The 24,479-nt window shown below is 38.5% G+C and overlaps 1 protein-coding gene across 5 annotated transcripts in view; it reads left to right on the top strand.

The window, feature by feature from the left end:
• Positions 1-24,479, top strand: part of LOC122559582 (serine/threonine-protein kinase WNK1) — a 153,396-nt gene that overhangs the window by 72,340 nt on the left and 56,577 nt on the right. For 2 of the 5 annotated variants that reach the window (XM_043709298.2, XM_087997340.1), the window contains exons 8-16: positions 421-590; positions 6,380-6,487; positions 6,799-6,834; positions 10,537-10,677; positions 11,885-12,157; positions 13,404-13,459; positions 14,390-14,549; positions 14,663-14,779; positions 19,906-20,079. In XM_043709298.2, coding sequence (XP_043565233.1) covers positions 421-590; positions 6,380-6,487; positions 6,799-6,834; positions 10,537-10,677; positions 11,885-12,157; positions 13,404-13,459; positions 14,390-14,549; positions 14,663-14,779; positions 19,906-20,079 — 1,235 coding nt within the window. Of the gene's footprint in view, positions 1-420; positions 591-1,876; positions 2,129-4,306; positions 5,873-6,379; positions 6,488-6,798; positions 6,835-10,536; positions 10,678-11,884; positions 12,158-13,403; positions 13,460-14,389; positions 14,550-14,662; positions 14,780-19,905; positions 20,080-24,479 lie in introns of all 5 variants that reach the window. The other 3 variants (XM_087997339.1, XM_043709299.2, XM_043709300.2) reach the window with 3 other exon arrangements.

The raw sequence follows: 24,479 nt of genomic DNA, 5'->3' as shown, positions 1-24,479 counted from the left end.
TCTCTATCTCTGTATTATGATAATCCGTGTGTGAGCATCTGTAAGGTGTAGAATTGAAGACCAAACTTTTCAAGAAGTCAGAATGGAGTGGGTGCTTGTCTTTTAACCTTGAGTTGAAAGGAATGTAAACACCATAAAACTGAAGATCAGTGCATTCTGCTTATTGATGAATATGATTGATTTCATTAATTTGAGAGTTGAATTTTAGTTCTGTTGATGCCTTGATACCATACTTTCAAATCAGAAATTCAGCTCCAAAACTATAGTCCAACCTGGATTGTGCATTTATTCTGGATTTCATCAGTTCGTAATGCTGAGCAGATGAATGAAAAATTATTTTGTTAAAAACATATTACACTTTTTATACTGTAACATTTTGGAAGTTCATTTTTGATGCAAAACTGTGTTTTTCTTTTTTAGCTGATGGCACATTTGATAGTGGCCAGAGTTCATCTGGATTTTCAGATTCTCATGGCAGTCAAACTGTTTCCTATGGTTCTGCTCAAGAACAGCACATTTCGAGCCAGACTCCTTCAAATATCCAGGCAGTATCGCAACAGCATGGTAGCCATCAGCAGCATTCTACAGGAGTAAGTATATTGGGCTGGGTACTTTTTTGTAAGCAGTATTTATAACATAGTCTGAGGAAACCTTTTAATGAGAGATTTTATTTATTAAATGTATTTGAAGAGCCTTGGTAATTTATTGAACATTGAATTTAATGAGAAGACCCTTCAACAGGGTTAAATTAACAATTTAAAAAGTTGTTTTGTCATTCATTCTAACATTCAAAAATGACAGACGAGAATTAATGTTAATCAATTTAAAAATAAGTTTGTGAAATTTGAAGTTGTTTTAAATAATTGTCATCATCAGCCTGTACATTGGTAAAGGTGCTGTTTGAAAATTTTTCTTTGTCTGATATGAAATATTTCCAAATTATGGCTGGAGTTTATTTAAGTTTATTTATCTAATTTATGGTTGGGTTATTTTTGAGGTTAGAACTTGCTTACTAACATCAAAAACGCCAGTGGTAACTTCCATCCAGTGGTAACTGTGATGCCTGTGTTATTTAAAAATCTTTGAATAAATTTGTAGAGAATTGGTCAAAACCGTCAGAATATGCTAAGTTCATGATGTTGAAAAATGGAAAATTCAGGAAGATATATTTAAGATACTTTTAGGCCTGATGGTTTAGAGCTTTCTTGGATTGCCAAAAACATAACCTGCTTCTGACATGTTAATTAAATTTTAATGCATTATTGACTGCACATGACATTTTACGGATTCCGACGGCTGCTGATATGCATAAACCTTTTCATCCATCCTCATGCAAGTTGAAATCTACCCTTGAACCTTTGCATTATTTTTTTGTTTGAAACGTACCTTTTAATTTTAGTATGGAGTTTGCAGGCTGCTTGCAGTACTTGATTCTTCTATCCAAGAAGTGTACATTGGATCTTTTTTTCTTTTTTGCATTCTTGGATACAATCTGATACTGACCAGTAGTAAACTTAACAGTAGCACTTGCTGGATAAATGTTGGTGTATTGAGACTTGCATAGTACTAAATCTAACCAGTTAATCTGAAAATAGTAGCAGAAATAGCTGCCTCCATATATCTTGTGCAACTAAACTGCACAGTATACCTGGGCATCAAGTCTTAATCAACTAGTTTTCATTTCTTCTAATTTGATGTATTGTGCATCATCACCGAGCAAAACATCTCATTTCATTTCTTTCTAGCTTTCATTTACAAAGCGCCATTATGAATGCTGTCACAAATTATCAGATGTTTTTGTGTACGTTTTGACGTCCAGTTTACTGTGGGTCAGTTGAAAAGTGTTATTTATTCCTTTATTTTTAATTTTTTTTAGCTTCGACGAGGTCGTAGCATGTCTGTATGTGTTCCCCACCTTTCCACCATCCCTGATTCATCCTACATTCCTAGACAGTCCACCACTCCGCCACCGGTCCTCTCTGCTTCTTTCTCCCCATATGTTCGGACTGTCCCTGAAGAAACCTTTGCAGAAAAGCTGTCAAAAGCACTGGAAAGCGTCCTGCCTATGCACTCAGCTCCTCCACGCAAGCTACGCCGCTCCAGTCTCCCGTGTATTAGTTTCAACCCTGTATGTTGTATGTGACTCATGAGGATAAGTTCTCATTAAATACAAACTATTCTGGGCACTAAGTTTTACAGTTAAGATGGGATTTCGTTTTTGTTATAATACCTTATAGTTGCGACTGCTAAATCTGCTATTTTAAAGTGGAAAGTGGATGCAAGTTTGTGATTAAATTGATGTGTATATTTGCTTTCTGAATTCTATTATTAAATTTTTTTCTAAATGGGCAGAATTTTAAACTGGAAAAAATGTAGTCTTGTAAAACTTTTATTCTGTTTAAACAAAGTACTTGGAGCAACTGTTTCCTTCAAGAATTATCCACTTCTTAGAAAACTTGTAGCTTTTCTAACTTTTTATCTGCGATTCTGAACAAATCCACCATTAAATATAGCAGCATATATAGATCATTCATGACCACTGGATACTGAAGCAGTCCATGTCTAAAAGCAGGAAGATATGGACAATATCCAGGCTTTAGCTGAAAGTGTCTATCAACTAATTTTTGCAACATACCAGGAAATGAATTCCAAATGAGGAAGACTCTCCCTATGACATTCAATGGCATTAATATTGCTAATTAAAAGAAAATGTTCATTCAGGAAATGTGGGCTTCACTGGCTTCAACTGCATTTATTATCCATCCCTTGTGTTGGTGAGCTTTCTCTTTAAAATGCTGCAATCTGTTTGGTGTAGATACACCCACAGAGTTCCTGGAGAGAATTCAAGTATGTGAAGGAAATATATCGCCATCCTAAGTCAGGAGGATGATTGGCTTGGTTGGGGAACATGCAGATGTTTGTGTGCTTGTCCTTGTCCTTCTAGATGATGATGACGTGTTTGTAAGGATCCTTAGTGAATTTCTGTAGTGTATCTATTAGATTTGTATATTTGGTTGCTACTATGTTGCATTGGAGGTGGAAGGAATGAATGTTTGCTTATGTGGTTCTGATTCATTGGGGTGCTTTGTTATGAATGGTGTCAAGCTGCTTGTGTGTAGTTGGAGCTTCATTCATCCAGGCAAATGGAAAGTATTTCTTCACAAAACTGACTTATGCCTTGTAGATGGTGGATCAGGGTTTTTGGAATCGGGAGGAGAGTTCCTCACTGTAAGGTTCCTGGTGAATGTTACTTGCCAGCCCTTGATATACCGGCCACTGCATCTCTCACTGTCAGCACCTGATGTTCAGTGGCAACAGTGTGTAACATCCACAAGGTGTGCTGCAGAATTTCATCAAAGCTCCTTCACACCTGCCAAACCCACGACCACTACCATGTAGAAGGGCAAGACTAGCAGAAACATGGAACTCCATCACCTGCAAGTGATTCGAAAACCTGATTTGGAAATATATTGCTGTTTCTTCAGTGTCACTGGGTCCAAATTCCGGAATTCCCTTCTAAACCGAATTATGGGTATACCTACACCAAATGTTCTGCAACAGTTTTTAGAAGGCAGCTCACCACCATCTTAAGTGCAACAAATGCTGGCCACATTACATGAATGAATAACAAAAAACAGGAAATATTTTGATTTAATCTGGAGCCATATTTCCAAAAGATTTATCAAATAATTAGCAGCTAAAATGCAGTTTATCTGCATTGTGGTTGAACTGTACTTTTTTGATAGATATCAGTCATCAGTTTGAAAAATGATAGAACTTTGTCCAATGCATAAGTACTGTTGTCATTGTTTTGCTTCAATGAGTATTATCCACTTAGAATTAAAAAAGTTTGCAGCATATGCTTATCTGATAACCGATTTTAATTGCTGTTGGACTTTGAGAAAAGTGCATAATTAAGTGAAGGAAGGTTAATTTTTATTTTGATACTGTAAAAAGAGGTAAGAGAGGTTCAATTAGTTCTTCCAGTTTGAGGCAACTGGATCAAATCACTTAAATATTTTTTCATAGTGAGTTTTTAGACCTGAGCTTGCAAGTAGTAAATCCCTTTCATTTGCAGTCCCTTTAATCATAGTATTTAGATGTTACTACTTAATGTAAAACTTGTGCCCATTACTGTGTTTAATGCATTCATTCAGTTTTTTTAATCTCTTCTGTGTTTGTCAGATACTTCTGCTATTGCTATTCTGTAATGTAATTCTTAATGAAATTCAAGCTAAAAGCTCATTTTATGATGCATCTTTAATTTTCTCGACTCTGATTTGAGATTTTTGTCTTCATATTAAAGCAGTCCCCATCTCTAGTGCATCCTTGTGGGGGAGTTCCATCACAACCAGAGACTGTTTCATATCCACCTATTCCTGAAAGACCATTTTCTTTCTCTCCACCACCAAGTTTTTCTCTGAAAGTTGCTAATTCTCAACGCCGCAAAAGTACTTCCATCCTGGAAGCTCATACTCACCATTTTCAGCCAATAATAAAGACTGTAGGCCAAAATGCTTTCTCTGGTGATTTTACAAATCGGAATTCTGAAAACTCAGCTATAAAGGGCTTTGTTACTCATCGATTTACTAGTGAACCAATCCACAGTGAAGGTCAAATGCGACTAGAACAAACTCAAGCCTTTGAAAACAAGTTAAGGTTGAGTCAGCTTGAGGAAATTCAACTTCTGTGTAAACCGAAAGTGTATCCATGTTGTATGCAGTTACAGCAAACTACACAGGATCCATATGAGGCTGTAACTAGCAGCAACCTTCCAGCACGTGCACTTCCTTTGAATCAAAGTCTAGCAGAAGTAAACCTAAAGCATCAGCAGGTTTACTCCCAGCCCTTGGATTGTGAGGAATCCCTAAGTGATCAAAATTTGTTGCCACGCCCACTACAAAACCTAACAGGTCATGTGCCTCAAATAGTCGGGATGGCTTCTCCTAAAATACAAACTCCAGTTTCAAACTTACCTTCTCACTTCCAACTGTCACAAGACATGATACAACTGTCACAAGAGCATGGACAGCATTGGAGGATTGGAGAGCCACAGGCAATATTTCCACTGTCAACTCAAGTGTTCCTCCCGGTACAAGAATGTAACGTTGCTCAATGTGAACCTGCAATTACTAGCATTCTCTCAAGAAATACCGTTGGAACTGTGAATACAATGCTGACTGTTCAACATTTGACTGCCCCTCAGTCTGCACCACCTATTCTTGCACAGGCAAATGAGGGTAGAACTGGGTCAATTTTTGACTTTCAAGTTCCTCCAATGCAGATGGAAGGTAATGATGTCCACATTCCTCTTCCGTCATTAACTCAGAGAATTTATCGAAATCGGCGGGCTTCAGTGGATTTAAGCTTAGAGGATACTCAAGGAACTGGATTGTACAGCAGGCTTCAACCAGTGACTGAAGAACAGGTGGTTTATTTCAGTTCTGATGCTCTGGTGCTGCCAGGTGACTTCCTGCAAAGCAGGCAGCCTATGTCAGAGGAATTTCCTCAGCATCTTAGTCCGCAGTGTTCGAGTGACTCTGGTCAATCAACGTCCTCTGAGACCAGAGAGTTCCAGTCACCACCATCTTTTGGTTTCCTGATGCCATACTCCAGTTTAGCATTGCATTGTGAGCAGCAGCAGGTTTTGCCAAAACATGGCATGCGTTATGAAACATTGCAAGGTGTGCCTGTTTCAGTAGCTTCACAGCCACCCATGCTAATGCAGTTCAACACTCAGTCCTTTCTGACAACATCAGGGACAGCTGGCTTGCATCAGCAAGTCATGGAAGGATCCTGGCCCCATCCTGTTACATCCCAGCAGAACTTTGCACTGGATCGAGGTTCTGCAGATGGACACAGTCTACCTTTGGTACTTGAGTTTCAAGTGTTCATGCCTTTTGCTGAAATCTGTTTAGTCTTTTACAAGGCAAAACTGATCACTGGAAAAGAAAATGCATAGCAGCCTGCAAATTAGGAATAGTTTCTGTTGTTTCATGACTTGCATAAATCAGTCATTTTGTTTTGAGTAAGAGCTTCTGTAGGTTCTGTAGATTTTAAAATATATTCAGTTCAATTAAATATTGCAATTTAAGATTGTTACATTGACTTTTTTTGAGCTACATCAGTGAGGAGGAATATCTTAATTATTTATCAGCAATAGCTCATTTAAACTGTCACTATTTCTATGAATCTAATTGACTTAATCACTCAATTGGTGTAGAATATTGCTGATTATCGGAAGAAATGATTGCATTCAACTTAAAATTACCAACTTAAAATGCCTGATTAACTTTTAATTCAGGATACATTGTCTTCCTTTTCAACGGCTGCATAATATTTGTGTCATAAATTAATTCTGTCATATCTAAATATCAAGCAGGTGCAAATGCAGAGCCAGCCACCACCTACGAGTCTTCCTTTGACTGTGTCAAATCAGCAGGCAGCCCCTCCACCTCCAGCAGGATCCGTACAGCAGACAAACAAGGTAATAATCAGGTATTACAAGATGTTTAAAATTGAATTTTGTGCTAGAAACTGAGATTCAGCAAATCTGGTAGTAGATGGGCAAATTATTAATGTTGTTGACTAATCATCCTGTTTGATTTTTGTAGATGAATATTAACTGAGAAATTCAGAATCACGTGATGGAAGTTTTGATTATCTGGCATTTTGCTTTTTATTTCCTGATCAAACACTTTTTCTTTTCTTTAGCCAACTTGAATTTGTGGTTACATTTATAGGACTCTCTTTTAGCTTGTGCTGTATCTCATCCTTTGTTATGTTTATTTCTTGTAGTTTGGCAGTTACTGCACCCCAACGTATCTTCCACAGGTAGAGAATTTCATTCTTCTTTTGATCAATTCCTCTCCCCTTGTGTGATGTGTGCACAGTTTTTGCACTCACATTTGTGCTGTGCAACGTAGAATCCATGCTTCAAGTTGGTTATTTTCTTTTTGTCATAAAACAACAAATGTTTCTTTGTTTTAAAGAAGTTGCTTACTGTACTAAGAATGTAAATTCAGATTGATAGGCTCAAGTTGTAGAATGTCTGTTAATTGCAGGGCAGTCTTCTTTATGGATGCGTGCCAGGTAAGTACATTAATTTCTAGGTAACTTCTAAGTGTGTGAAAGTTTTAATTTTTAATGAATTTACAGACTTCCAGTATCACTGATGTGGAAGGAGGGCATTCACCTATAATGCTTGCACTGGCTACGTTATATTTTCCATATATCGCTGCACACTACTTCTGTCAAAGTAATCATCCAATGCCATTTTGAATGCCTTAATTGAACCTGCCTCCACCACATTTCCATTTGATGCATACCCTAACTAATTGCTGTGTTAAAGTTTTTTTTTCTCATATCACTCTTGCTTTATTTGTACATCACTTTAAATATATGTCCTGTAGGTTTTTTTTGTATGAACAAGAACAGCTTCTTCCTATCTAATCTGCCCACCCACTCATGATTTGGAAAACTTCCACAAATTTCCTTTTAGCTGCTTTATCTCCAAGGAGAGCATTCCCAACCTCTTCACTCTATCCTCATAACTGAAGTTTCTTATTCCTGAAACCATTCGTATAAGTTGCTTCTGCACACTCTCCAATGCATTTGCATCTTTCCCATAATATGGTATGCACACCTGTGTGCAATATTTCAGTCAAGGTCTGACAGTTTTCTCGCACAAGTTGAACATCACCTGTTTGCTGTTACATTCTTTGCCCCCATTTATAAAACAAAGAACACTGTGTTTTCTTAACTGCTCTCTCCGCCTGTCCTGCCACCTTCAACAATCTGTGCACATATACATCCTGTGCTTGTGGAACCCTTTCAGAATTGTATCCCTGAATTTACATTGTGCTTCAATGTTCTTACAACCAAAGTACGTGACCTCTCACTTCTCTGCATTGAGCCTTATCTGCCACTTATGTGCCAAGTCCACCAACTTGTCAGTGTCCTTTTGGAGTTTCACACACTCCTCCTCAATTTACAAATCTTCCAAGTTTACTGTCTATCTTTGAGCTCTCAAACTTTGAAATTGACCCCTGCACACAAGATCCAGATAATTAATGTATAACAGGAATGGCAAAGTTCCATATACTGACCCTTGGGGAATTCCACTGTATCGCTTCCTCCAGCCTGAAAAATACCTATTAACCTTTACTCAATTTCCTCAGCCAACTTTGCTGCTGTCCCTTTTGGATCATAACCTATAACTTTCCTCACCAGTTTGTGTGGTGCTGTATCAAACGACTTCTGGAAATCCATGTTTTCTGCATGAATAGTGTTGCCCTCATCTCCCCTTTCTATTACTTGTTGGGAAAAAGAAATCTTTGTGCTGACTGTTCCTAATCAACCCACCTTTTTTCTATGTGACTACTGATTCCATCCTGAGCTCAAATTCCATTAGTGGCTTCTGCAGTCTAAAGTTGAATCAGTCGATTTAGTGAAAAAAATCTCCCTTTCTCATGTTACTGCTGAAAATTCCCATATAGGAAAAAAAGCTAAGTGTTGTTCAGTTATTAGGTATGATTTGAGTAACATGCCGAACAACTGATCTGCTCTGAAAATGAGCTGCTTAATTGTAATATGTATTAAACATCTGTTTATTTATTATTAGACTTTTTCAGACTAAGTTTTTGTTTTGGTTTACATTTTGATAGTTTAGCTGTGGACATAACTCCATGTGTGGGTTCCAGACTTTATTTTGTTTACTGTCAGTTTTTAGAAAATGATTTGATTATGTTTTTCATTTGTATTTGACCTGAGTGTAATATTAAAGGAGAAAATGTGTTGCTGGAAAAGCGCAGCAGGTCAGGCAGCATCCAAGGAACAGGAGAATCGACGTTTCGGGCATAAGCCCTCCTGAAGAAGGGCTTATGCCTGAAACGTCGATTCTCCTGATTCTTGGATGCTGCTGACCTGCTGCGCTTTTCCAGCAACACATTTTCAACTCTGATCTCCAGCATCTGCAGTCCTCATTTTCTCCTGTAATATTAAAGCAGCCTAACAAAGTTAGAGTGAGTGCGAATCTGGCGTGGAAAAACTGTCTACTGCTTGGATTCGTACCTGACTCCAAGGAAGATGGTTGTGGTTGTTGGTCAGTCGTATCAAATCCAGGAAATTGAGTCAAGCTTGATACTCAATGGTTTTATCATTGCTGAATTCCCCACTATCAACATCCTGGCTATTGCTATTGAACAGAATAGCTAAATGTTCTGGCTACAAGAATGTGTGAGAGGCTAAGAATTTTGCAGTGTATAATTCATATCTGGACTCCCCAAAGCCTGTCCACCATTTTCAGCTATATGTTGGAATGTTCTCTAATTGGATGAGTGCAGTTCCAACACACTTGACAAGTTCACACAATTCAGGACAAAACAGTCCACTTGATTAATATCATATACCAACAATTGCTCCATCATCCATTAATGTACTGTAGCAGCATTGTGCACCATCTATAAGATGCAAGGCAGAAATTAATCAAGTCTCCTTTAGCACCTTCCAAACCCACAACCATTACCATCTAGAAGGACAAGAAAGTAAGTATGAGAGAATGCCACCACTCCATGTCCTACTCCAAGCCGCATTCCATCCTGGTTTGGAGATGTGTCACTGCTGCTTTGCTGGGTCAAAATCTTGGAGCTCCTTCCTGAACAGCACTGTCTTCCTGCACTACATAGTTGGCAGTGGTCAAGAAGAAAGCTGATTACCCATCTCCAGTTGGTGGTAATAAATAATGGCCCAGCCTGTGAAGCCATATTACTTGAAAGAATTAAAAATGCAGAATACTGGTTTGTTGAGAATTCTTTAAGGTGATCAGCTGCATGGATAGCTTGACAACATCCAGTTGCAGTGATCTTAGAAATCACTGTTAAAGAACATTGCAATCAGTTGAATGCCTAGCCATTTGAAGTCAAATTAAGTTGATGGCTAAAGCTGTGTGTGACTTGCTTTGAGTTCACCCGTGAGACCCCTTTTCTGCTGACTGCTAAACCTAGACTGATAACATGGTCCACAATTGCTGAGGAGTATCAAATAAAATTCTGCTTCTGCTGTGTGGGCATGAATGGAGGAGTAGAACTTTCTAACGTTGTACACAATCTTAGTCCCTTGCATGTCTGTTTCATACTTGGATGCTGCTGTCAGGGAGTTTGAGCTAAAACGGAAGAATGCCTTCATTGCTGAAAATATCTTGAGTTTGCCGACTCTGATGTTGCATGCGTTTTAGCTTGATAGAGAAGATTGCCTGACCATGCAGAAAGTGTTTTGTTAAAAGATTGCTGAAAAGTGGTCCCATTGGCGCTTCAATAATTTATTTATATATATATATATAAAACAATATAACAAAAGAAAAATATATAAAAATAAAAATATATATATATAAATATTAATTGTAATTTGATCTCCTTTCCAAGTTTGGTTAAATCTGTTTAAGATTAACATTCTGGTTAAAGTATGCACTTAAGCCATTTGGTAAAACTTGCTTGCAAATATTATAAATACCACATTTTTCTCTCTTTAATTACCCAGACGGCACCACAGCAGCCTGTGCAGTATTCACTTCCACAAATGGTATCCAGTAGTTCAGTTCCAGGTCAAATAATTCCTCAACCCCAGGTTCTGCCTATCAGTCAAATGCATACTGCTCAGCAGGCTCCTACTTCAACACAGGTAAAACATTGAATCACTGAATCGTGCCTTCTTCATTGTTTGTCCAGATTAAGGTATATTTTCCCAGGCTATCTACATGATTCCTCAAATAATCAGTCTGAAGCATTCAACTGAGTAAATAATGAAAATTGCTTTTAAATTAGGAAGTTTTTATTTTAACTGTTAGTAACTTGAAGTATGTCTAATTATTTGTTTTAATCCCTTGCTCACCTTTCAAAGAATCATTGTTGTTGTTAAGCAGGATTGTCCAACTTAATGAGATAACAGACTTCAGTTCTTTTTCTCAGCCCAGTAAACAATTTTCAGGAAATGGTATTAAAGGCCCTTGAAAGGGGAACTCTTTTTTTTTTTTGTTGTTGTTTCTAAGCTGTATTCATAATATCAGTGTCTCCCACAATAAAAATCATGCTTCTCGTGTTCTCCTGTCCTGTCAAGATCTTGTTTCAATAAGATGTCCTCTCATTTCCCTCTCATCCAATGAACATGAGCCACATCTTTTCAGTCGTTCTTCAGGAGCTAAGTCCTTCATTCCAAGAATGAGTTAACTAAATCTTATGCAGCTATATCCTTTTTTAAATAAGGAGACCAAAACTGCACACTAATCCAGATGTGGTTCCACCACTACCATGTACTACTACAGTGGAATTTGCTGATTTGGATATTTGATTACCTTTGCAATCAATGCTGCCTTCTATCCATCTGAATTTTACTGTTGTTTAAAAAAAATGTAATCAATGAGATAAATGGTCGCAATGGAGGATATTTTACTGTAGGGGAACATTTAAAAAATATACTTTTTAAAAATATACTTGAACAAAATACTCATTTGTATTGGCTTTTTTGACTTCGATAACTAAAATACTGCATTTGTATAATTTTAAGAATTCACTAATTTATTGCCAACTCAAATAAAAGAAGTGCATTTACTTAGGCTTTGAGCTACCTTTTTGCACCGAGAAGAGAACAGAAGTTGGATGATGTCTCCTCTTCACATTTACATCATTAATTGTTGTGTGGCAAGATGTAATGATATGGGCCATTTGTTTTGCTTCATTTCATAAGGAATACAAGATTTTAAGCTATGGAAAGCTTTAAGTGCTAGTTTTTCATGCTATTTATTCCCCTGCAAGAAGAATAAATTTTGCAGTTCTGTATGTTGTACCAAGCTTTTAGTTGTTCTGATTGTTTACTTTAATATCTTTGACAGAATTACTCCACCCAGTTGCCAATTGTTACTCCTAGCCCTGTAAAGTCTTCTGGGAGTGTCCAGTCCACTATCGTCTCACCACCACTTCCAGTTTCCATGGATGTTGTCTCTCAGCCTGTTACACAAGCATCATATCACATTGGTCTTGCTGCAGGCATGGCTCAAACCTATATTGAATCTCCACCACCTGGACAAACAAGATTACTACAGCCTTGTGCCTCCACTGTTCAGCAGAACCAGACAGGACAATTACAGACACAGGCATCCCAAGAGGTATTTTGATGCATAGGCATGCAATTATTAAAGAAATGAAAGCAATATTTATCTGCCTCCTACCTGAATTTATTTATTTTTGGAAGTGAGTGCATCTACTATATATCAAAATATCAGATTTGGCTCCACTTTCATGATTTGCACAAGTGATTTGGCAATTTCTTTGACTGCAGAGTTGTGTGCAGCTTCAGGTTCATTGTCATTGCCACACATTTATCCAACTCCTACAGAACAACTTGAGGAAATTAGTGCAACTGATTTTAGGTGGGTGTTACCAAATCCGAAATTGAGGACCAATTTGGATTTTCCAAAGGGAAGAGATGAGTTGGTGATTTCCTGAAGCATAATGAGAAGATGTGGTATTATTTGGACTAAGGGATACAGTGTGAGGGAGTGGATGGGGAAGAGACAAGTGATGAGGAAAGAAATAATAATAGCTATATTTTCCCCACTGTATCTATTGCAAATGCCATTGATTGATATGATGGTTTCTTCCCCTCCATGTCATGCACCAAAAAGGCATAAGGGGAAAAGTGAAGAATAGGAAGAATAAGAAACAACACCAAGAGGAAATTTACACATTAATGTGCATTAAAAGTTTTTAGCACTTGTTAAAAAACAAGCTGTGAATGCATGTATTTTCTGTTCTGAAATATCACTTATAGTCTCTTGTTTTTTAGTTGATCCTTTTAATATGTAATGTGTACATTCATTATGGAGTTAAATATTGTTAAATTTTCTTGCCCAAGCAATTGCCTGTAACAATGTAGTTATTTTGCCACTACATAACTAGCTGCCCATTATTCCACAAAGTCGGAAGAGTATACTACATGGGCATGAGTAGACTATGTAGTCCTTTGAGTCTTCATCTTTTAAGTAGCATGGCCTGTCTTCTAATTTCATCTCTGTTCTTCTCTGTTTTTCAAATGTAATTTCAAATGCTATTCAGATATTTATGCTTCCACTCACCCTAGGTTGAAGAATTCTTGCCCTTTGTCTGCTTTCCTTCCACTCCTTTATCCCTTGCTGACATCCGGGCTGTTAAAGTAGTGAAGTGAAGTGCTTGGCATTGGCTTCTTTTGAGCAGTACCATAGGGAAGGCAAAACTGATCATGAGTGATGTTACTGCTTCAGAATTTGAGAAGGAAAAGCAATATGTGGCATTATTAGAAGAAAATGTTCATTTTTGTTCAATTGGGTTTTGGTTATTAATACTCGTTAACACTGATTTTAATTATATTTCTAGGGGACCCAGGCTCCAATGCAGGCGGAACAGTTGCAGTTATGCTCATCTGTGGACAGGTGATTTTAAAACTGATTAGGAATACATAATATGAGAGTGCATTTTTCTTTTGAGCTTTACACACAACACACATTGGGCAACGTAATGTGATAAAATAGCAAAACTTTATCTCTGGAGATAAGGGATGCCGGGAGAGGGAGATCTGCTTAAGTTGTAAAGTATATTGATTAGATCCCATCTAGAGGACTACATTTAGTTCTGTACACTGCAACTCAGGAAAGATGTATGAACTTACAATTTAGAAGCAGAAGCAGGCCACTTGCCTCTTAAACCATGTTCCACCATTTCAGAAGATCAAGGCTGATCTGCCTGTGCTCTAAATTCCACAGTCCCATCCATCCAAGCAACCTTGGACTCTTATTAGGCAAGGGAATCAATCCACCTGTCTTTAAAATTATTAAATGTTTGCCTCCACTGCCTTATGAGGGTCAGTGACTTGGTCTTTCCTGTGAAGTGACTTGGGGGAGTGTCCCTACCACTAATGCATGATAGGAGCCTAGCAGTAAAATCTAACTTGTGAATTTTTGTTGTAGCAAGAAAATTAGCATTTAGATTTAAAAATGTCAAATAACAAGGAAGAGTATTTATAACTATAAAACCATGAGAACTTTCTATATCATTCATGAATTTCTAGAAGTGTTTTTAAAACTGGAAAGTAATATCTACATAATTGGAATATGAAATTAAAGCACACTTTTCTAGGAATGCTGTTCAAGGTCCCATTAGTGAAACCTGATGTTGAAAGCCTTTAAATGTGGATCTTTTATCAGAATATGGTCCATTCCGATGAAACGTCTGCGTGAAAGTTAATTAAAGATTGACTTTTTTGGATGCTCACATCCTGTGCATTTGGACCATTCTCTAATTTAGATGTGTAATACTCCCAAAACTGTGTTTGAAGATGAATCTAATTATTTTGGGATTTCCAGTGCTCACTCAGATGTTGCTTCTGGGATGAGCGATGGTAATGAAGGCCTTCCAGCAAGTGGAAGACATGAAGGGAGATCAGCAAAGCGGCATTATCGTAAATCTGTAAGGAGTCGTTCACGTCATGAAAAATCATCTAGACCAAAGCTACGAATTCTAAACGTAAGCGTCCATTGTATTAGGTACTTAGGATAAGAGTTTCAGCGTTTCATGAAGGCTTTTTATAAATCTTGCCCAACTTGAGTACAATGTACACATTATACTTTTATTTTTAGGTTTCAAATAAAGGAGACAGAGTTGTGGAATGCCAACTGGAAACGCACAATCGAAAAATGGTTACTTTTAAATTTGATTTGGATGGTGACAATCCAGTAGAGATAGCTTTTATTATGGTGAGTAAAATTCGATTTGAGGACTAATATCTGTGCTGTCAAATAAAGTGCTGTTTGTGGTGAATGTTATGATTCCAACTGATGTAATTAGTTGCCAATTCAGATCCCAACTGAAATTTTTTGTTTTTGTTTTTAGTAAGGTGACCTTTCATTGAGATATAAGCACAGAGTGCTGCAGGTTTGGTTTTAACAATAAAAAAGTTTATTCTGCAAAAGAAATTAAAATAAAATGGAAAACAAAATTTATTTGCACACAATATATGTTTGGATTTCAGAACATAAGAGTATAAATAGAATTATTTTCAGAGCACTTATTTCTTTCCTCTAATCAACTTGCCCAGTGATGTAATTATACACTTCTGAACCAGGTGGTCTTGAACCCAGAATTCCTGTCCAGTGATAACAACACTACCACTGCACCACAAGAGGCATTAATGATTGCTTAGAAAGTCATATATCCAAATTTGTGGATGACAAGTTAAGCAACATTGTGAACAGTGTAGATAATGGTATTAAATTACAAAGGGATTTTGATAGATTAAATGAATGAGCCAGAGCTGTGGTAGATTTCAGTGTAAGCAAGAGTGAGGTTATCCATTTAGGACTGAAGAAGGATAGATCAGGGTACTTTCTAGATGGTATGAAGTTAAATACAGTAGATGTCCAAAGAGACTTGGGTATTTAGGTGCATGGATATTTAAAATGTCACAAACGGGTGCAGAAAATATTCAACAAAGCTAATGGAATAATTGTGAAGGACATAGCTGAGGAGATCATGGAAACATCACTGGAGTCAGGGAGGATCCCAGAGGACTGAAAAATGGCAAATGCAATACCCTTGGTTTTAGAATAGTGGGAGGCATACGATGGAAAATTATAGGCTGATTAGATTGACCTCTGTTGTTAGTAAGATTTTAGACTTCATTAAGTATGAGATTGCAGGATACTTGGAAGTACATGGTAAAATACGGCAAAGTCAGCATGGCTTTGGGGGAAGTCATGCCTGACAAGAGTTCTTAGAGAAGGTAACAAGCAAGTTGGGCAAAGGAAAGCCAGTGATGTGATCTGCTTGGATTTCCAGAAAGCTTTTCACAAAATGCTGCATAGGCTGCTAAGTAAAATAGGAGAAAGTGAGGACTGCAGATGCTGGGGATCAGAGCTTAAAAATATGTTGCTGGAAAAGCGCAGCAGGTCAGGCAGCATCAAAGGAGAAGGAGAATCGACGTTTCGGGCATAAGCCCTTCTTCAGGAATGAGGAGGGTGTGCCAAGCAGGCTAAGATAAAATGTAGGGAGGAGGGACTTGGGGGAGGGGTGTTGGGAATGCGATAGGTGGAAGGAGGTTAAGGTGAGGGTGATAGGCCGGAGAGGGGGTGGGGGCGGAGAGGTCGGGAAGAAGATTGCAGGTCAAGAAGGCGGTGTTGAATCTGAGGGTTGGGACTGAGAAAAGGTGGGGGAAGGGGAAATGAAGCTGGAGAAATCCGCATTCATCCCCTGTGGCTGGAGGGTTCCGAGGCGGAAGATGAGTCGCTCTTCCTCCAGGCGTCATGTTGCCATGGTCTGGCGATGGAGGAGGCCAAGGACCTGCATGTCCTTGGCGGAGTGGGAGGGGGAGTTAGTGTTCAGCCACGGGGCGGTTGGGTTGGTTGGTGCGGGTGTCCCAGAGGTGTTCTCTGAAACGTTCCGCAAGTAGGCAGCCTGTCTCCCCAATATAGAGGAGGCCACATCGGGTGCAGCGGATGCAGTAAATGATGTGTGTGGAGGTGCTAACTGAAATAACAGCCTGTGGTGTTTGGGGCAAGGTACTGGCATACATAGAGGATTGGCTGACTGGCAGAAGACATAGAGTATGGATAAAGAGGTCTTTTTCATGATTGTAGCCAGTGACGAGGGGAGTTCCACAGGGATCAGTATTGGGATCATAACTATTCATGTTATACATTTAACAGTCTGGGTGAAAGAACTGAAGATATTGTTGCTAGGTTTGTCGATGACACAAAGATGGAGAGACAGGTTGTGTTGAGCAAGTGGGGAGGCTGCAGAGACACTTGGACAGGCTAGGGGAGTGGGCACAGGAATAACAGATGGAATATCATGTGGGAAAGTTTAAGGTTATGCATTTTGGCTTTGACTATTTTCTAATTGGGGAAAGGCTTCAGAAATCTGACGCATAAAGGGATTTGCCAGTCCTAGTTCAGGATCTATTAAGGTTAACAAGCAGATTCAGTTGGCAGTTAGGAAGGCAAATGCAATGTTAGTATTTGTTTTGAGAGGGCTAGAATATAAAAGGAGGGATGCCCTGTGGAGTCTGTATAACACTCTGGTCAGACTGCATTTGGACTATTGAGTAATTTTGGGCCATGTATCTAAGAAAATGTGCTGATGTTGGAGGGGGGCCAGAGGAGGTTCACAAGAATGGTCCTGGGAATGCAGGGGTTGTGGAGGTAGAGGACTTTTAGTCTATACTCGATGGAGTTTAGATGGAAGAGGTGGAGATCTCATTGAAATTTACAGGATACTTAGAGGCCTGGATAGAATAGACATGGGGAAGATATTTCTATTAGTAGGCGAGACTAAGACCTGAGATGTGAAGGGATAACCTTTTAGAAATGAAATGAGAATTTCTTCAGCCAGAAGGTGGTGACTCTGGAACACATTGCCACAGAAGGTTATGAAGGCCAAGTTACCGAGTTTATTTAAGACCGAGCTAGATCCTTAGTAAGGGTAGAAAGTAGGAGAAATGGGTTGAGAAACACATTGACCGTGATCGAATGGTTGAGTAGACTCAATGGGCTAAATGTTCCAAATCAAGGAGTACAAGTATGTAGAAGCTACGCTGCAGATGTACAAAACCCTGGTTAGAGTCCCTGGCCCCCCACCCCCTGAGTACTGAGAGTCGATCTGGGCATCACATTTTAGAAGGATATATTTGTCTCTAAACATAGGTTTAGAAGAACGATAGCTGAATTACAGAGGTTAAGTTGTGAGGAGTGATTATCAAAATTAAGCCTGTTTTCTCCAGAATTTAGAAGGTTAAAGGGTAATCTGCTCAAAGTCTTCAAGGTATTAACAGGAAAAGACAGGATAGACAAATAACTTCTTCCACTGGTTGAGGATTCCAAAATCAGGAGACAGAGTCTGAGAATTTGTGCCCAGACCATTCAGGATAGATATTAGAAAGCACTTCTACGCGCACAGGATGGTAGTGGTTTGAAGCTCTCTTCCGTAAATGACAATGGATGTAAAATCAATCTTTAATTTTAAATAAGAGATAGAAAATTTGCTTGTTAAGTAATATGGGCCAAAGGCAGCTGTATGAAGTTTGGCCACAGATCAGTTATGATTTCATAGAATGGCAGTACAGGTTCAAGGAGCTGAATGACTGACACATGTTCCAATGTTCTCTACATTAGTTGAGATGGGAAACCTCACCCTTTTAAAAAGTGTTTGGTTGAGCACTTGCCTTAACATTCACAGTTGTTGGCTAAGTGTTGGAAAGTGAGACTGTGTAAATTAACTATAGTTTTTGTTGGTGTAGATTTGATAGGCCGACGAGCCTCTTCTGATTCAATGAACTAGCTTAAGCCGAGACCATGTGGAGTGGTGGAAACTGAACCTTAATTGTTTTTTTTTACCCCTGTCTGTCGCTCTGTCTGTCGCTCTGTCTGTCGCTCTGTCTGTCGCTCTGTCTGTCGCTCTGTCTGTCGCTCTGTCTGTCGCTCTGTCTGTCGCTCTGTCTGTCGCTCTGTCTGTCGCTCTGTCTGTCGCTCTGTCTGTCGCTCTGTCTGTCGCTCTGTCTGTCGCTCTGTCTGTCGCTCTGTCTGTCGCTCTGTCTGTCGCTCTGTCTGTCGCTCTGTCTGTCGCCTTTTGAACCTGCTCCATTGTTCAATGAGATAATGGCTGATCTGATTTTAGCTTCATTCTACATTCTTGCATACCCCTGATAATCTTGCATTCCTTTCTAATCAAGAATCTGTTGACCCCTCTGTTAAAAATATTTACAGATTCTGCACACTCCCTTTTGAGGAAGGGAATTCCGAAGAGACTGAGTTCTCAGTTTTTTTTCCTCGGTCTGTCTTTAATGGGCACCCCCTTATTTTTAAGCTGTGGCCCCTAGTTTAGATTCTTCCACAAGAGGAATTATCGTTTCCATGTCCTTCTAGTCAAGTCCCCTCAGGATCGTGGATGTTTCCATTAAGTCACCTCTGCTTCTTAATTCCAAAGGATGCAGTCTTCGCCTGTCTAATGTTTCTTCATAAGACACTTCACTCATTATTCTAGTAAACCTTCTCTGAACTGCTTTCAATGCATCAATCACCTTCCTGAACGCTGAGCAGGTTAGAAGGGCTGAATTGCCAATCCTGCCTTAGTTAGACTGTAAGACCATAAGACATAGGAGCGGAAGTAAGGCCATTCGGCCCATCGAGTTCCACTCGGCCATTCAATCATGGCTGATGGGCATTTCAACTCCACTTACCCGCATTCTCCCCGTAGCCCTTAATTTCTTGTGACATCAAGGTTCTTATATTCTTAATTGCTGTGATTGCATTAATCTGACATATAACTGTTTAATTTGGGAGTATTTTACTAGCAAACAATGTAAACACAAACCCGTTACTCAAAAGTGTTTCTCTCTCTCAATGTTTGTAAAAAAAAAAAAATCACCATGGCTACAGAAATACAAGTTAATCATTCAGCCCTTCAGTCACAGAAAATCTATGTGCGTCCAGTTCAAAATTCATAAATCCAAACTCAAAAATAAATATGATCCAGATAAATCGCACATCTTAGTACAAAATTATATTCATTACATGATATTTGTTATATGAAAGAAGATGAGTGACTTAAGTTTATCTGGAAAATATTGGGTTGTCCTATTTAAGAGGAGACTTTAAAATCCTGAACTGTTTTGATGATATCATTAATGAGAAATTGTTCCATTGTGCATCTATATGATGGTAAAAGAAGTATTCCTGTATGCAGTTATGAAAGTAAACTGCTTTTGATTATATTCGCTAAAATTGAACTACAGAACAACTTTTTTGATGAACATTTATGCCCTTAATTGCGAAGGATACGCAATTTAATGATAGGAATTGAGAGTAATCTACAGTCTTCTCTGATGCAGGTTCAGAACGAGTTTATCCTGGAGACTGAGAGGGAATCATTTATTGACCAAGTAAGGGAAATTATTGAGAAAGCTGATGAAATGCTGAGTGAAGATCCAAGTGGGGAGCCAGAAGGTGATCAAGGATTGGAGACTGTAAAAGCCCAGGTAGCTGCTTGCTTTAATCAAGCACAGGTATGCTGTGATTGCTTTACTACTTAATGGAAAACACACTATTAATTGTAACAGCTAATACACATTTGCCTGAAGGCCTTCACCATTTGACTTTCAAGGTTTGAAACTCTTGAGAGTTGTTTAGTTGAGAATTATAATGCTGTGTTGATGTTGCCTTGTATATGAGAAGAGATCGTGTCAGTCTACCCAAATAAGGTACAGATCTATTTTCATTCATCAGATCCATGTACATTTCTGCAACATACATAGAAATGGTATCTGTGGTTGAAATATATACAAGAAAGGAGCAAGCCAAGTTTTTTCTTTTGAGTTTGCACATGATTTGTTTAGATTTCAGAATCTGTATAAATCTTCTGTTCCTTTGCTCCTTCCTGCCATTCTTTTCCTCTATTTTTCTCTCTCTCTATTGCGTATATTTATTTTCCATTTCAGTCTTAACTTTAAAGTCGCTGAACATTTATACAGAATTTCGAGTAGTTGGCGGATGACACGTAAGACAAAAATAAAATAATGTGTGCCTGAAATAAAACAGTAATTACTGTCAGTGTATAGGAGCTCTGGCAGCATCTATGCAGGGAGAAACAGTTAATGGTTTGAGTTGAATGGGGGATTTAATGTTGGGAAAGAGGTGAGGGGAGAGTGCAAAATAGAAGATTAAGAATAGATTAGTGTGTAAGAGAGGTTAAATTGCAAGATATCATGGAACAAAAGACAAGGGGCTAATGTTTATAGTAAAGAAACAAAGAATTTGTCCAGAGTAAGTAGTAGTAGCAGATTAAAAGTTGGCATTGTGTGAAAACAAAACCTGAAAGCATGGTACAGATTGGCATTTGCAAAATGAATAAAATGGAGGACAAAGTTCGTGATCTAAAGTTGTTGAACTCCAAGTCCAGATAGCTTTAATGTGTCTGAAGAAAAGATTTAGTGCTTGCATTGAGCTTGACTGGAACATTGTAGTAGGTCAAAGACTGAAGACCAAAATTGAAGTGAGCAAGAGTAATAAACTTGGTTTGCCTATTTGATTTCTGTAACCATCTTCATTTGTAGTCAGATTCAAGTGGCGCATTGTCTTTGCAGGGCATCTGGATCCTAAGTGAACAGAAGATGCAACTGTGTAATCTTGATTAAAGTTATTCATAAACATTGTTGATCTTGAACTGGATGTGCAAGTTTGAAAAGTCAATCTTTGCCACGTTCTGTGTTCTTTCACTTTGATGCTAACCTTAACTTTCCTGGTTAATTATGCTGGCCAATCCCTTCCTAGAAACCTCCCTTCTCACTGATATATCGTTGCTGTAAGCTGTAAACTACTTTCTTAAACAACTGTCATTGTTGCTCAACTGTCTTTATTGCTGATCTCCTTTCTCAGTGTAATCCAGCTGACTGTGCCCTTTTTTAACTTTAGTATAGTTCTTTCTGACCCAAGATTTACCCCTTCAACTGACTGCGGAATCCTCCCATGTCATGGTCACGGTTTCTAGAGGATCTTTTACTTTGGGATCATTTATTAAATCTGCCTCATTACGCATCATCAGATCACATATAACCTGATTTCTGGTTGGATCCATAACCTATTCTTCGAGGAAACGCTCACGAATGCTCTCTGAATTCTTCTTTGTGACTATCTCGGTCAATCTGTGTTTCTCTATCAGCATGAAGGTTAAAATCATCCTTGATTCATGTGTTCTTTTTGCATTCCCTCATTATCTCTTGATTATTGTCTGTCCTGCTGTAGAGCTACTAAAGGCTAAGTTTTCTTGGACTTTCTTATTATTTATGGCAAGGTTGTCAATTCACATCTCTGATCATCCAGTTCACCATGGGCCTTGCTGTTGTCTTAAGTGTAGCCCCCTGCAGTCCAGAGTTCTTCTGGCTCCAGAAATGTTCCAACTCTGCAATCTTGCATCTAAAATTCATAGTTAGTTCTTCAGTTAATATTTTTCAACCCTTTTAGCCTGAAATATAACCAGACCCTCAATGTACTTTGCTCATTTAATTCCAACTTACCAGTTGTTTTCTTTTGCCTGTTCCTTATCTCTTTTAGCTTGGTTACTGGATCATTTTTTGAAGCTAGGTGGTTTACCAGAAATAATTTCTTAAATATCTAAATTTTAGACACTACTGTCTTTGCATAGAAACACAAGCTTTTCTCCTCAAATGGTGTCAATATAAGAGATGACATTTATGTGAAAATGAAATGGATGTTTAAAATTAGTATAGTAAATCAGGAGAGAAGCTGCATAAACTGGCAACCAGCGAAGATAAATTTACAAAAAGTGGTGAAAGAACCAGAAGGGAGTTGATTTTTTTTTTAATGCTGTGAGCTATAATCTGGAATAGATAGCGGGAGCAGACTTAACTAATTATATTCCTATATTTTGCTTTCATTTGTGTTCTTCCTCCCTGAACTATGCCTTCCCCAGAAATGAATAAACTGTCTTATATAAAATGCGACAGAGCAAAATTTTATCTAATTTTTAGTTTTTCTTACTATTTAAATTAAAAATTCAGATTTTTATTTGGTTATTTACCTACCTTAATAAATCATCTCACAGCCAGGACATTGCTGCGGAGTTTCTGAGGGCATTATCTGAGGCCCAACCTCAGATAATCTAGGCCCATTTAGGGATGATTGCACAATGCTTGGGACAACTTATGACCTTGAATATGCAAGCAGCTACTACCTACATGCAGCAAGACTTGGTTATTTCTGGTTATGACCCAATAAGTGTGAATTGTTATTCATGCTGCAGAAGTACTAGAACATGGCTGTCTCCCAACAAGAGAATTGAAACATCTTCCCTTGATGTTCAATGATTATCACTGAATCCCCCAAAATCATCATCCTAGGAGTTGTTGTTATTGACCAGAAATTTACTTAACATAGCCATTTAAATACGCAGGGTATGACAACTTGGTTCCTGATATCCAAAGCCTGTGCAAGCCTTACACAAGCCATTTAAATGGTGGAATGCTGTCCACCAACATAGCTGAGTGCTTTTCTCATAACACTCGAAAACTTGACACCTTGAAGACAAAGCAAACTGCTTGCTGCTGCACTGCAGCAATGGCATTTACTGTATACAAGATTTACTGCAGCAACTCTCACTAAATGTCCCTTGATAGCAACTTCCAAACTAGCATCTAGAAGAACTAGGGCAGCAGGTACATGCAAATGTCATCACCTATAAGTTACGTTCCAAGCTAATCAGCATTCTGATTTGGAATTAAGTCACCATATGTAGGTCAAAATCTGAATATACCTGCTTCTGATGGACTCCAACTGTTCCAAAAATTTGTTCATCACCATCTGCGTGAGGGCTATTACTGATGGGTAACCAATGCTGTTCAGTAGCCACTGGTATGCTAAACATCAGTATTAGCAGAGGTGTAACGATTTCAGGCAGAGATTGAGTTGTTTCTTACAAATCATGTTTGCTCTGGTCAATAGAATTTTGACTCCTGAATTAAATGTTCATCTAGACTACTAGACCTGGGATAATGTGGAGAAGTAGTAGTGACCAATATTCCAATTCTTGCACTTCCTGGAATGGCATCCAAATGAGTTATGGATCCTTGACAATAATGGTCTCTCGGTCCATTGAATAAATTAAAAATGGAGATTAAAATTTGCACTGTAGTTGTGTGTGACATGTTGAGCACTTGCTGAATTATGGGATACTTGGTAGGGTAGTTGGTATGATAGAACCATAGAAATTTTACAGCATGGAAAGAGGCCATTCAGCTTTTTGTGTGCGCCAGCTGAATAAACAGTTACCCTAGCCTTGCAAGTTGCAACACTGCAGGTGCAGGTTCCTTTTTAAAATAGCATTTCTTCCTCAGTCACCAAACTTGGCAGTGAAACCATGACACCAGCCATCTTATGGATGGTAATGTTTTATTTCATGGCACCTCTAATCATTCTACCATTCACCTTCTATCTATGTGTCCAGTAATTGACCTCTCCAGCAGAAGAAATAACATGGATTGAAGGGCCTGTTCGTGTGCTGCACAGTTCTACGTTTTATGAACCAGGTCATGCCTTTTAACACTGTGCATACCATAAATTATTTTGTATACTTCGGTTAAGTCACTGATCAGACTTTTCCATTCCAAGGAGAAAAGAAACACTAGCTATTCAGTCTCTTCTCATATTTGGAACATTCAAGCTTTGGAAGTAGTTTTCATTTAGTCTGAGAGAGAGCAAGAGTGTGTCTGTTTGTGTAAGGGGCAGTGAGAGTGGGAGTGTCATGCTTTGAGACCATGAATCAGAAGTCTGTCAAACAGCCACACTATTTGGAAATGGCAGGTGGCAGAATAAACAAGGTAAGAGTCAACATACTGCTTTTTCCTTCCTCCTCCTCCTCATATGAATTCTGATAAAATAGGGACAACTTACT

Source organism: Chiloscyllium plagiosum, unplaced genomic scaffold (genome assembly GCF_037043375.1).
Source record: "Chiloscyllium plagiosum isolate Xiang-an unplaced genomic scaffold, Cpla_swu_hap1 HiC_scaffold_19, whole genome shotgun sequence".
Classification (NCBI taxonomy): Eukaryota; Metazoa; Chordata; class Chondrichthyes; order Orectolobiformes; family Hemiscylliidae; genus Chiloscyllium; species Chiloscyllium plagiosum.
The sequence above is the reverse complement of the archived record's forward strand: the minus strand, read 5'-3'. Positions and strand labels throughout refer to the sequence as shown.